This window comes from Microtus ochrogaster, chromosome 7, assembly GCF_000317375.1.
Source record: "Microtus ochrogaster isolate Prairie Vole_2 chromosome 7, MicOch1.0, whole genome shotgun sequence".
Lineage (NCBI taxonomy): Eukaryota > Metazoa > Chordata > Mammalia > Rodentia > Cricetidae > Microtus > Microtus ochrogaster.
In genome coordinates, this window is record NC_022014.1 from 43,561,203 (window position 1) to 43,574,073 (window position 12,871).

Below are 12,871 nucleotides of genomic sequence, written 5' to 3' on the forward strand. Positions count from 1 at the left end.
GGATGAGGGCTGACACCCGGGATGAGGGCTGACGACACCCAGAATGAAGGCTGACACTCAGGATGAGGGCTGACACCAAGGATGTTTAAGGAACCCGGAAAACAACAGCAAAGTAATCCAGCTGCAAAATGGGTGAATGACCCAAGATGGAGACTTCTTCGAGAAAAACTACAAATGACCAACAAGTATGTGAGAATCTGCACCTTCTCGTTAGCCACTGGGTGCATCACAGTGAGGGATCTCCTCACCCCTGTCCAAATGGCTGTTGTCCTAAATCAGAAGCGTAAAGACGGCTATGCAGTTCAGAGCACTGGCTGCTCTTGGAGGGAATCAAGATTCAGCTCCCAGCACCCACATCAGCTTATAACTCCAGCTCCAGGAGATCCATCATCCTCTTCTGGCCTCCACAGACACTGCAATGACTCAGAATTTCCTTAGTTTAAAAACAGATTTATTTATTTTTATTCTAAGTGTATGAGTGTTTTGCCCACACACACACACACACACACACACGCACGCACACACACACGCACACACATACATACACTGCATGCATGTCTAGGTCCAACAGAGGCCAGAAGAGGATGTCAGATCACATGGAGCTGGAGTTACAGGTGGTTGTGAGCTGTCTGATCTAGCCGCTGGGAACTGAGCCTGGGTCCCCTACAAGAGCACCAGTGTTCTTCACCACTGAGTCCCCGAATTTTCTTCTTTTTAAAGGCTGTATAATATTCCATTGCATGGATGTCTGACATTTTGTTTACTCATTTTCTAAGGATGGACATTTGTCTGCCTCCCACCTTTTGAGCATGACTAATATTGACAAGAGCAAGGGCATACAAACACTTTTTCAAGTCCCTTCTTTGATTCATTGATGAACACGTCAGAGGCAGCAAGATTTTCTCTTGTTTGTGCTGTGTCGATGCTGTTACTGCTATCGCTGTTGTTATCCTGCTCCTTACAATGGGATGCTCCTGCAGGTGCTGCCTCTGGAAAACCAGATGAAGGATGCCCGCCGCTTCCCAACCATTCTGTCTCTGGGGATGTCCATCATCACCACCCTATACATTGCCATCGGGACCTTGGGCTACCTGCGGTTTGGAGATGACATCAAAGCCAGCATCACGCTTAACCTGCCCAACTGTTGGTACCTCCACGGCTCTGGGTGGTCAGGATGGAGAGATGTGTAGATATGTGTGTCTCTTCCTCTGCCTGTCAGAGCAGGGAGGCCCAGGTCTAGAGACACTCCCACTGGGAGAGGTGGAGCCAGCTCTGGAACCGTGGGCTACAGAGATGCGTCAGCAGCCGCCTCCAGGTTGAGTCGGGTCTTGGTATCTTAGCATGAAGGCCACACTAAAAGGGAAGGACAGCAGTGAGGCAGAGTCCTTGGTCACCTCAGGGGAGGAGAAGGGAGTGCTGGGAGAAAGCATAGGATTCTATCTGTGGTTCGGAACCTTCTTGTTCCCCTTCCCAGGCTCACGAGTAAGTCTCTGCTGCCACCCCACCACACACACACACACACACACACACACACACACACACACACGTCAGGGGAACTAGTGTTGAAAACTTGAGACAGGGCCATGGAGAAGGTTCAGCAGGTAAGAGAATTGATACACAAGCAGGAGCACCCTGAATCTGATTGCAACACTCCCCCCAAAAGCCAGGCATGTGGCAAGTGCCCGTAATCCTAGCGCTGGGAAGGTAGAACCAGAAGACCCCCACCTCAAGGTTCACTACCTAAGTTGTCGGGCTGAATTGGTGAGCTCCAGGTTCAGTGAGACACCTTGTCTCAAGAAATAAAGCGCCAAGTAACTGAGGAAGGCATCTGACGTCAACCTCTGGCCTCTATATGCAGGTGCATATACACTCACATGCACACATGCAGCACACATGCAACATGCACGCACGCATGCAACACAATGCATGTGTGCACACATACAATACACACGCACACATGCACACACACAACACTCGCGCAGCACATTGCACACATGTGCACACACGCACACACATGACACACACATGCACACACACCACACACACACACAGAGGAGTTCAACTCCCTTGAAGCCTCATCATTCCTCCCTGCCCTCAGCTTCAAGCCTGCCATGCTCCTGCTTCTCCTTCCATCTCTCCACACAACCCCACAGCTAATGTCTTTCCCTCTCGTTTATTAAGGACTTGGCAATTTTCCAAACTAGGCAGAGCACTTGTGGAGGGCTCCCGACACACTGAGCACTTGGGATGCATGGACAATTACTATAGACTCTAGTCACAAAGGACTTTAGACCCCGACTTTAGGACCCTGGCTACTTTCCTGATGAATCTTCCTGGGAGATGTATCGAGCGTCAGCCTGTCTGTCCTCAGGCCTGACCTGACCACACGTCTCAGAGTGGCCTGTGGAGGCACCATGGGCGCACACGCTCAGGGCGCCTTGCCTCCCATCTTCACGACCCTGCCCTCTGCTGCCATCAGATCCCTGATACTTCTCTGTTCTCTTCACTCTGGTGAGACTCCTCTGTACTCTGAGAAGGCCCCACACCTTCATGTTCAGAGAAGACACAGACCCAGGGGACTGTCCCCAGATCAGAGGCTGCTGTTCCCAGCCAGCAGGTGCGGGAGTGCCAGGCCGTGGAGAACACGGCTGTGTGTCTTGCAGGCTGTACCAGTCAGTCAAGCTCCTGTATGTCGTCGGCATCCTGTGTACCTACGCCCTGCAGTTCTACGTCCCTGCAGAAATCATCGTCCCCCTTGCTGTCTCCCAGGTGTCAAAGCGCTGGAAACTGCCCGTGGACCTGTCCATCCGTCTCGCCATGGTCTGCCTCACATGTGAGTAGAACAGAGTCTCAGAGAGCCTCCTGACCATGTCCTGAGTGGTGTGTGTGTGTGTGTGTGTGTGTGTGTGTGTGTGTGTGTGTGTGTGTGCGCGTGTGTGTGTGCATGTGTGTTCAGTCATATGTGTGCATCCATGTCGTGGCAGAGGACAGCTTAGGTGACATTTTTCAGGCACTACCACCTTTTGTTTTTAAATATGGCCTCTCATTGGTCTGGAACTCCCCAGTTAGGCTAGGCTACCCAGCCAGCGAGTTCCAGAGATCAGCTTGTCTCTGCCTCCCCAATGCTGGGGTTACAAGTGTACCCCACCATGCCTGGTTCTTTTTAACCTGTGTTCTGTGATCTACCTCAGGTCCCTGTGCCTGCAGGGTAGACACTTGACTAACAGAGCCATCACCCCAACCTCCACGTAATCCAGTCCTACATGTTCCCTAATTAGACCGGTTGCTGATGCCCAGCCAAGGACAGGTTCGCTGATAGCCAGTGTATTATACAGTGACGACAGAGGGGGTGCCAGGCTCTGTGGTAAACCCTCCCTGGTGTATTTCATAATGTTATATTCAGTCCCCATGAGAAGGCTCGTGAAGTAGGACACTGTCACATAACTAGCCGGTGAGTGTTGGGAGCTGGGGGCGTGGCCCAGTTCATAGAGCATTTGCCTGGCATTCATTCATTTATTCATTCATTCATTCATTCCCAGTACCTCATAAAGAGGGTGTGTTGGTGCAGGCCTGTGATCCCAGCACTCTAGAGGTGGAGTCAGGAGGGTCAGGAGTTCAGGACCACCCTCGGCCATGTAGCAAGCTTGAAGCCAGCCTGAGTTATGTGAGCTACTTTCTCGATAGTTAATAGTAGCAGTAAAAGGGCCAGTGAGATGACTCCATTGGTAAATAAGACATTTGTTGCCCAGCCCGACAACCTGAGTTCAGTCCCTGGAACTCACATGGCAGGAGGAGAACATCACCTCCTAAACGTTGCCCTCAGACTCCTATACATGTGCTGAGACACACTCCACATACATATACGCAATAAATGGAGTTACATTTAGTAAAAGTAATGTTAATGAAGGAAAATAAACAGGATTCAAACCCAGGTCATGAAAGGCAGCACCTCCCACCTCCAAGGTGGACACTGAAGGTGGGGAACCAGGGAGGATGCTCAGACAATGGGTGCTGTTTGTCCCTGAGGATTTTGTGTAAATTTAGGTCAACATTTAAAACAAGCATGATACCCATGCTCATGCAGGCAATCCTAATTAAACCCACAGGGTCGTCTTTAAAAAGATATGAAAGTAGGGGGTTGTTGAGAAAAAGAGGCCAGGAACAAGTGGGAGGGGGACAAGAGAGGGTAGTGGGGGTGAGTGTGGCCAGCATTCTGTATATACCCACAGGAAACTGTCAAAGGATAAAAAAAATAAAAATATGCACAAAAATCATTTGATGGGGAGAGCAATCAGAACACACACACACATGAAATAGTAAATCAGAAGACTGTATGAAGCTATTAACATTTGAACAGAGGTTGAGTAAAAAGTGTGATCTAAACCTAGTTTACTGACTAGATAGGGCGTTCTGGAAACACAGCCACTGCGCTCTCTCTTGCGCTCTCTCTCTCTCTCTCTCTCTCTCTCTCTCTCTCTCTCTCTCTCTCTCTCTCTCACACGTGCGCACACCCACCCACCCACACCTGTCTGCAAGGCCATCCCAGCAGGAGGCTAACCATTGTCATACTGGAATCAAGGAACCATCTGAACCTGGCCTGCCTTCCATTTCCTTCGGTTTTGGGGGATGGTGGGTACTGCTAAGACCCCGTGTGTACAAATCAAGCCTGCTTCCTTCATTACCTGCATGTCCAGAGCCATCACTTGGGCTCTCCTGGACTCAAATCACAAAGGAACCTTGTGTTTTCTCTTGATAATCTCTCCATCTTCAGAGCCCCAAACACAGAACCTAAGTGGGCAGAGAAAATCTGCACCCCCCACAACCAAACAATATGAACACACAGTGTTATGGGGAACCCACCAAAGATGACCACTTGGACACAGTAGCCAATTGAAAGCTTTTATTCTAGTCTGCTGGGACTATACTGAGGTATTTGGGGACCCAAATGTAGCCCTGAATACTTAGATCGAGGGGCTTTTAAAGGCAAAATCCGCATTCTGGTGCCTTACTCTGGAGCCGAATTGGAGAGGAGAGTTACAGAAGCAGGTAGTTTAACAGAACTTAAGGTAAGTTAGCTGGGGCGTCTTGACTTCAGGTTCCTAGAATAGAGTTGGGTCCTCCATCAAGGAAATAAGACTCTAATTAAATCTGGAAGAGCTTTAGCAAGAGCAGGAGATGGAGGAACCTCTGCACTGTCTTACCCTGTCACCCTAGATCTCAACAAGAGGAATGAGAGGCAGCAACCATTATACGCCACCTGAGATGAGAGCAGGTGCGCTGGGAGCTCCCCACTTTTTTATTTTTTTACACTCATTTATTTATGCATGAGTCACATATGCATGTTGACACATGTGTCTAGGTCAGAGGACAGCTTTTACTGTGTGTGTCTGGGAATCAAAATCAGATCATCAGACTTAGCAGCAGGTTCCTATACCCACTGAGCCATCTCCATCTCCCATTGGTTTGTCGTTTTGTTTTGTATCCCTGGCTGGCCTGGAATGCACAGATTCACCTGTTTCTGCCTCCCAAGTGCTGGGACTAAAGGCATGTAGCATCACACCCTGCCTTTTTTTTTCTTGACTTCTTTCTTTCCTTTTTATAAATCTCATAGAGTACAGGTTGGCCTCAAACTAAACTATGTAGCCAAAGAAAACCTCGAGTTCCTGATCCTCCAGCCTTCACCTCCAAAATTCTGGGGTTGTAGGCGTGTGTCACCATGGCAACTGGGGATAGATGTCGGGGATAGAACCAGAGCTTCATGCACGCTGGGCAGGCATTTCACCAACTGAGATACATCCCCAGCCCTCAGCTTTTATTTGCAAGACTGGCTGTCTGTGGGAGGTTTGGTTTCTTTTAAAGGTGACTTCAGGAACAACCTTTAAAGGCGTTGATGCTAAAGATGAGGTTCTCCATCTGTCCCCCTCCATCTCCCACAGGCATGCTGGCCATCCTCATTCCACGCCTGGACCTGGTCATCTCCCTGGTGGGCTCTGTAAGCAGCAGCGCCCTGGCCCTCATCATCCCACCCCTGCTGGAGATCGCCACCTACTACTCAGAGAGCATAAGCCCCCTGACCATCACCAAGGATGCCCTCATCAGCATCCTGGGCTTCGTGGGCTTCGTGGTGGGGACCTACCAGGCCCTAGATGAATTGATTGGGTCCGGGAACTCTCTCCCTTTCTCCAACTCCACTATGTTTATTCAGTGACAGAGCCTTCCCTCACCCACGGTGACTTATGTGGTTTCACTTCGCCTTTTCTCTGGTCCAAGACATGAAAAATTCGCAGACACAAGGTGCAGCTGGTCATTTAAAAAAAAAAGGACAAACCTTGGTCATCCTCTGGTTTTCCACACAGTGGAGAGCTCTTCCGTGGAAGCTTTTAGATTCCGCTCTCCTTTTTTGGTCAGTTATCTAATTTCGTATCTTGAGTGGAACTATGCAAAAATCAGCCACTAGGGGGCAGCAAGGGCCAGCTTCTGGCAGAAGAAGCTCTCTTCCTGTTCATTTAGTAAATAGGTCACATCCTTTTCCTGTCAGTGCCTGGGAACACACGATGCTCACTCACCTCAGCATCAAGATAGAGGGGGCCAAGGTGAGTCCCATGCTCAGGTAAAAAGGCACCATCTGTGTTTCAGATAAGGGCGTTGAACTTTCTAAACCACTAAAGTTTTAGCCCAACTCAGAAACCCAGCAGGTGAATAAGAAAAAAATCAGGGTCAAGCTGATGAGCTAAGAGCACGAGGCAGCAGACAAAGACAACACTGGAGGAGGTTTTTATGTCTGAATTATTGCAACTGCAATAAACATTCTCGATTGCCTACTGGTCACCAGACGTGATATGTGGTTCTTAGATAATTGTTTGCGTAAAAGTGTTTTAAACACCCTATGACAATGTAATGTCGCAGCTCCAGCCACCAAATGATGGTCTATATGTCACCCCTTGAGTCTTGACCTTGTAACTTGCTCTGACCAACAGTAAATGTTTGGTGAGGTGGTGAGGACGTCTACCCTGAGACTGCCATCTCGTTCTGCTCTGTGGAGCTAATTTGGTGTGTGTGTGTGTGTGTGTGTGTGTGTGTGTGTGTGTGTGTGTGTGTGTGTGTGTGCAGGCATGCGTCCTTAAAGGCCACAGAAGAATATCAGATATCTTAGAGCTGGAGTTACAGGTGTTTGTGAACGAACTCAACAGCAAGCCCCATTAACCGTTGGGCCACCTCTCCGGCCCCTGATATTCTTGTTGAGAGCTAACTGGCTATAGCTAAATCTTGGAATGCATAAAATAAGAAGCCCTGACATAAGGGACAGATGAAAGCTAGGGCTCATTAAGCAATTATCCACATCATCTCAACTACCGGTGAGCGTAGCTGAGTGACAGCTCTATTTCAAGTTGTAGGTATTATCTGTTTACTCAGACCTGTACATGAGCAAGAATGGACGTGTGGCTTTTCCCCACCTCCACTAGAGAACCCTTCCTCCTCTTCCTCCTTTGAGGCAGGATTTTCTTGCTCCGTAGCTGTAGCCGAGGCTGTCCTTGAATGCCTAATCTATCCGGCTTCCCTCTCCTGGGATTACAAATTCGTGCCACCACACCCAACTCAACTCCCCCTAGTCAAGGAGTACAGAAGGCGTGTGTAATCACCCTGTAGACACACCCACAGACGAGGTGTGTTTCTGGAGAGGGTTGACAAGAGAAGCACAAACCCCTCTTGGATATGGGCAGCCCCATCCCATGGGCGGGGTTGTGCACTGAATAGAAAGAAAGAAAGAAATTAAGTGTGGGCATTTTTCATTCCCCGCTCTCTCTCTCTTTCTCTCTTTCCTTCCCTCCCCCCTCTCTCTGTCTCTGTCTGTCTGTCTGTCTCTCTCTCTCTCCTACTGTGTGTATGGTGTGTGTGTGTGTTTCTTGACTGCAGCATATGACCAGTTGCCTCGCGGTCCTGCCACCATGCTAACCCCACCTTGATGAACTGTGTCCTCAAACTGGGAGTCAAAATAACCCCTTCCTTCTTTCCTTAAGTTGCTTCTGTCAGGCATTTGTCCCAGCAGTGAGACCAGCTCTTGAGGTCTGGATACATCGCCATTTCAGCAGAGGATCCAGGCTCGGTTTGCTGAAGACCAACAGAGTGACAAGAGGGGTGTAACCCAGGCATTGAGTGTCACAGCTCCCCCTGCTCTGCCAGGCCTAAAGAAAGGTCTTTGAACAAAGCGAAAGTGGAAAGTCAAAGAGAAAGTAGAAAAACCATTTCTAGAGAATTACATTGTATTTCTATATTGTGTGTATGTGTCTGTGACTGTGTCTGTGCATGTGCCTGCGTGTGTGTGTGTGTGTGTGTGTGTGTGTGTGAATGAGTGAGTGTGTGCATGTCTGTGTGTGAGAGAGTGTGTTGTCTGTCTGTGTGTGAACTCAGAGGGCAACTTTGAGAATCTGATTTTGCCTCTCTCCATATGAGTCCCAGAGATTGAACTCAGGTCATTAAAATTTGAGGCAAGTATTTTTACCTACTGATCCATTTCACTACCCTGTGCACCAGATTTGGTTTTGGAGACAGGGTCTTACTCTGGCTAGCTTGGAACTTTCTGTGTAGACCAGGCTGACCTCAAACTCACAGAGATCAGGTTGCCTCTGTCCCCCACCACCACCCCATGCACGGCCACGCCCACTCATCTGAAAAGTTTCTGGAAGAGTCCTGGGAACTGCACAGCCCTGTGAATGCACAGTGAACCATGTGCTCGGTGACAATCAATGGTGAGTGGATGGTCTCATACATACACTAGTACCAAATACTCTTTTCCAAAAGCAGAATTGCCGCGTGGTGTTGGTGGCTGTCTGGGGAGTGGGTGACGCATGCCAGCACTTGGACACTCCAGAGAAGACTGTTGACTCTGGGGTGATTTCTACCACCTTTTCCCTCATCCTTCTTATAACCTGAGCACAGCATTGTGACCTGTGACCCTGCCCCTTGGCCTTCTTAGCTGAGTGTTTATTGTGTCCTTGTACAACCTGCGCAAGTGCCGATTCCTTAACCCAGAACCACGGGAAAGAGAAGCCTTCTTCACCATTGATGGGGCTGCCAGCTGGTGCTGCCACTGTGAAAATAGGTGTATTTTGGTTCCTCAAAACAAAAGCGGAAGAGCTTTGTGACCCTGCCAGACTACTCTATTTTCAGTATAATATTTGTATTAATTCCTTGAGAATTTCATACATGCGTACCATGTATTCTGATCATATTCTCCTTTCACCCCACAACTTAGCTGGAGCTTCTATTGCTGCAAAGAAACACCATGACCCAAGAGTAAGTTGAGGAGGAAAGGGTTTACTTGGCTTACACTTCCACATTATACTCCATCATTGAAGGGAGCCAGAACAGGAACCCAAACAGGGCAGGAACCTGGAGGCAGGAGCTGATGCAGAGGCCACGGAGAGATGCTGCTTGCTGGCTTGCTTTCCATGGTTTGTTCAGCCTGCTTTCTTATAGAACCCAGGATTACTGGGCCAGGGAGGGCCTCGCTCACAATGGGTTGAGTCCTCCTGCATCCATCACTAACTAAGCAAATGCCATACAGGCCTGCCTACAACCCAATTTTATGGAGACTTTTTTTTTCAATTGAGGTTCCCTCCTCTCAGATGACTTTAGCCTTATCAAGTTGACATAAAACGATCCAACAATTCCCCCAGTCCTTCCAGATCCACCCTCCCTCTCCACTTCCTCCCAGCCTTGCTGCTGCTTCTTTTGTAATTATCCACTGAGTCCAGTTTGTGCCGCCCATACACTCCTGGGTGTGTGGTCATCCACTGGGGCTTGTTCACCCTATCAAAGCCACAGCCTTAGGCTGGCTCTTCCTCCCTTAGAAGCCATCAACTGCCAGGAGCTGTGTGTGTGTGTGTGTGTGTGTGTGTGTGTGTGTGTGTGCGAGAGAGAGAGAGAGAGAGAGAGAGAGAGAGAGAGAGAGAGAGAATTCCTTTGCCACCGAGGAGTTAAAGAGGCTCACAGTTTGCCTTTTGTGGCAGGGTTAAAGGTCGCAGGGAACAAGTGTCTCCTCGAGGTTGTCATAGCGAGGGTACAGCTCGAGGGTGAGGTGTGTGACAGTGACGCCATCCTAAGCAAAGCATCCAGATGCTCCTCCCCCCCGCCCCGCCCCATCCCATACACACAATGAAGTCACAGTGCACCAGCTCTGGGAAGACAGCTTCAAGACTGTGCTGATGCCCTGCCCAGTCTTCCTCTTCTTCAGCCCCCAAATATCAGGGTGATCCTTGGCTTCTCCCTTTCTTTTGGACCTCATATAAAATCCATCAGCTCATCCTCTGGGCTCTCACATTTAAAACGGTTCTCACCAGCCAGGTGTGGTGGCACAGGCCTCTAATCTCAGCACTTGGGAGGCAAACGCAGGTGAATTTGTGAGTTCAAGACCAGACTGATTAAAAGAGAGAGAGAGAAAGAGAGAGAGAGAGAGAGAGAGAGAGAGAGAGAGAGAGAGAGAGAGAGAGTTCCAGGCAGGGCTACTAAAGAGACCCTATCTCAAATTTTAACAATAACAATAGCAACAGGAATATAGTATCCAGAAGGGTTGGCAATATGGCTCAGCAGGTAAAGGTGCTTGCTGACAATCCTTCCGACCTGAGTTTGAACTGTAGGCTGTATGTTTGAATGCTGAAAGGAGAAAACTGACTCCACAAGCGCACCGTGGCATATCCCGAATAAACGAATCTTTTTACAAAAAGAAAAAAGGAAATAAAAAACAACTTCAGAATTCACCCACTTTGTCTCCCTACCATCTTGCTGTAAAATCACTGCTCACTGCACCCTAGGCAGGAGCTCCCTGGGTGATCTCATTGTTAAAACCACAAATAATGGACAGGAGTAGTTTACGGTGGAAAAGGTTTATGTTGGCTTGCGGTTCCAGAGGGCTTTCAATCCATCATGGTGGGAATTGTGGTTGTTTGTTTGCTTGTTGAGACAGGGTCTCACTATGCCCAGGCTGGCCTGCAACTCACTATGTAGACTAGGTTGGTCTCGAACTCACATAGATCCACCTGTCTCTGCCCACTGAGTGTTAGGATTAAAGGCTTCTGCTACCATGTCCCAGTCAATCTGTGTGTGTGTGTGTGTGTGTGTGTGTGTGTGTGTGTGTGTGTGTGTGTGTGTGTGGGGGGGGGGGGGCTTGCCAAGTAGACTAGGCTGAATAGTGAGCCCCAAGAATCCTCCAGTCTCCACCCCCCAGCACTGGGACTGCAGGTGTGCACCACCACACCTGACTGCTTTCCATGGATTCTGGGCACAGAACTCAGGTCCTCCTGCTTGCATGGCTAGTGCCTTACCGACCGAGTGCTCTCTTCAGCTCACAACAGCTTTTTAAAAGTATACGTTTACCTGCTTCCTGATCAGGCGGCCGTCCACGCGGTCCTCCTCTACAGAGGATCTGAGCGGTTGGCATTTGAGCTGACACAAACCATTCTTCACCTCCAGCATGAGTCACTGGGACAGGTGACACTCTGCATCCTGGGCAGCCGCTTATTGCCTGGACAGCCACCATTGTGAGGTAGCTGTGGCTTGTTCCCTACCAGAGGCAACAAACCTTGAGCCTGAGCCCACAGCCAGACGCAAGAACCTTCCAGTCTAAAGACCCCTTCCTTCTCCCAGTCAGTGTTCCTTGGAGGCCACGGCATCAAGGGCTGAGCTGGGAGACAGGCTGGAAGTCTACAAGTCCTGGCAAGTGTCAAGGCAGTCCTGAAGGGGACCTGTGATCCTGCCCTAGGTGCCTCAGGAGCCTGGAGAGGTTCTCCAGCCACCTGTCCTCTGACTCCCACATCCTGGGTTTCACCCAGGGCCGGGAACACCCAGGCATCGGGAGACCTGCTGGATGGCTTCTCCTGATGAGAGCCCACTGAGGGCTGGCTCCAGCCACCTGTAGCTGAGTGCTGTACCTCTGGTACCTGTTCACCATGGTAAAGGCGTCTCTGCTTAGAAAAGATGGCAACTGTGAATGGAATTTTTTCAGCGTGGCTAAGAATTCCTCACAAAGCAGCAGCAGTAGCAGCGGCAGCCAGAGAACCGTCTCCCCCCGGAAGGACCCTCAAGGGGAAGTCAATGGACTACAGTGAGTGATCCCATCACCCTTCCAGGGCAAGTACAGCCGGACCCCAGCTCCAAAGGCCCTCCTCATGCTCCCTGGTGACAGAGCAAAGCTCCATAACCTAGGAATGTTGACTGTAGCTCTGGAGAGCTGTCTGGGAATGCCACACTTCCCAATTCTTGCAAAGAACCCAGATAAAGCAGCTGTCTGCAACCTGAGCTGCAGGCCAGAAAGTGCATCCCTGACACTAGGAGGGTATTCTCTGTTTCTGGTCTATCCTAGTCTGTCACTCCCACAGACATAGATCTTCCTGTAAACAAAGGATCACCCAATTACCCCATGTTCTATTTTTACTGCTCCAAACTCGGACATATGAAAGATTCTCTCTAGACAGAGTCTCACTCTGTAACCCAGACTGGCCTCAAATTTGCAATCCTCCTGCTTCAGCTTCCTGGGTGCTAGGATTACTGTAATGCCTCAGCCCTGACAAGCAATGGTGATATTTTGTATCCAATCCTAAAATGCCATTTATGTAAAACCTATAACTACTTATTTGGTGTGTCTTTGAAAGTATATAGACACTATATACTATAGACAGATATAGATAGAGCTCAGGGCTACAGCCCTTGCCCACTATGCACAAGGACTTGGGTTCTAGAGATGGGGAGAGAAACAGAAAGAAAAGTGAAAAATACACACACACACACACACCACACACACACGCATGGTGGCAACCAGGGTTTCTGAGAAAGAGATGTGGTAGGCCAGGAGACAGACAGGAGAGTGAGCAGTTTA

At 49.3% G+C, this 12,871-nt stretch overlaps 2 protein-coding genes across 3 annotated transcripts in view; both read left to right on the forward strand.

Annotated features, from left to right (window-relative positions):
• Positions 1-6,814, forward strand: part of Slc36a2 (solute carrier family 36 member 2) — a 25,618-nt gene extending 18,804 nt beyond the window's left edge. Inside the window, exons 8-10 of one of the 2 annotated variants that reach the window (XM_005350049.3) lie at positions 981-1,147; positions 2,664-2,833; positions 5,937-6,814. In XM_005350049.3, coding sequence (XP_005350106.1) covers positions 981-1,147; positions 2,664-2,833; positions 5,937-6,208 — 609 coding nt within the window. In that variant the 3' untranslated portion in view covers positions 6,209-6,814. The remainder of the gene's footprint in view (positions 1-980; positions 1,148-2,663; positions 2,834-5,936) is intronic. The other variant, XM_013347096.1, reaches the window with a different exon arrangement.
• Positions 6,815-11,945: 5,131 nt separating this feature from the next.
• Positions 11,946-12,871, forward strand: part of LOC102002354 (proton-coupled amino acid transporter 3) — a 23,796-nt gene continuing 22,870 nt past the window's right edge. Inside the window, exon 1 of the mRNA XM_005350050.2 lies at positions 11,946-12,100. Within this exon, the coding sequence (XP_005350107.1) occupies positions 11,946-12,100 (155 nt within the window). The remainder of the gene's footprint in view (positions 12,101-12,871) is intronic.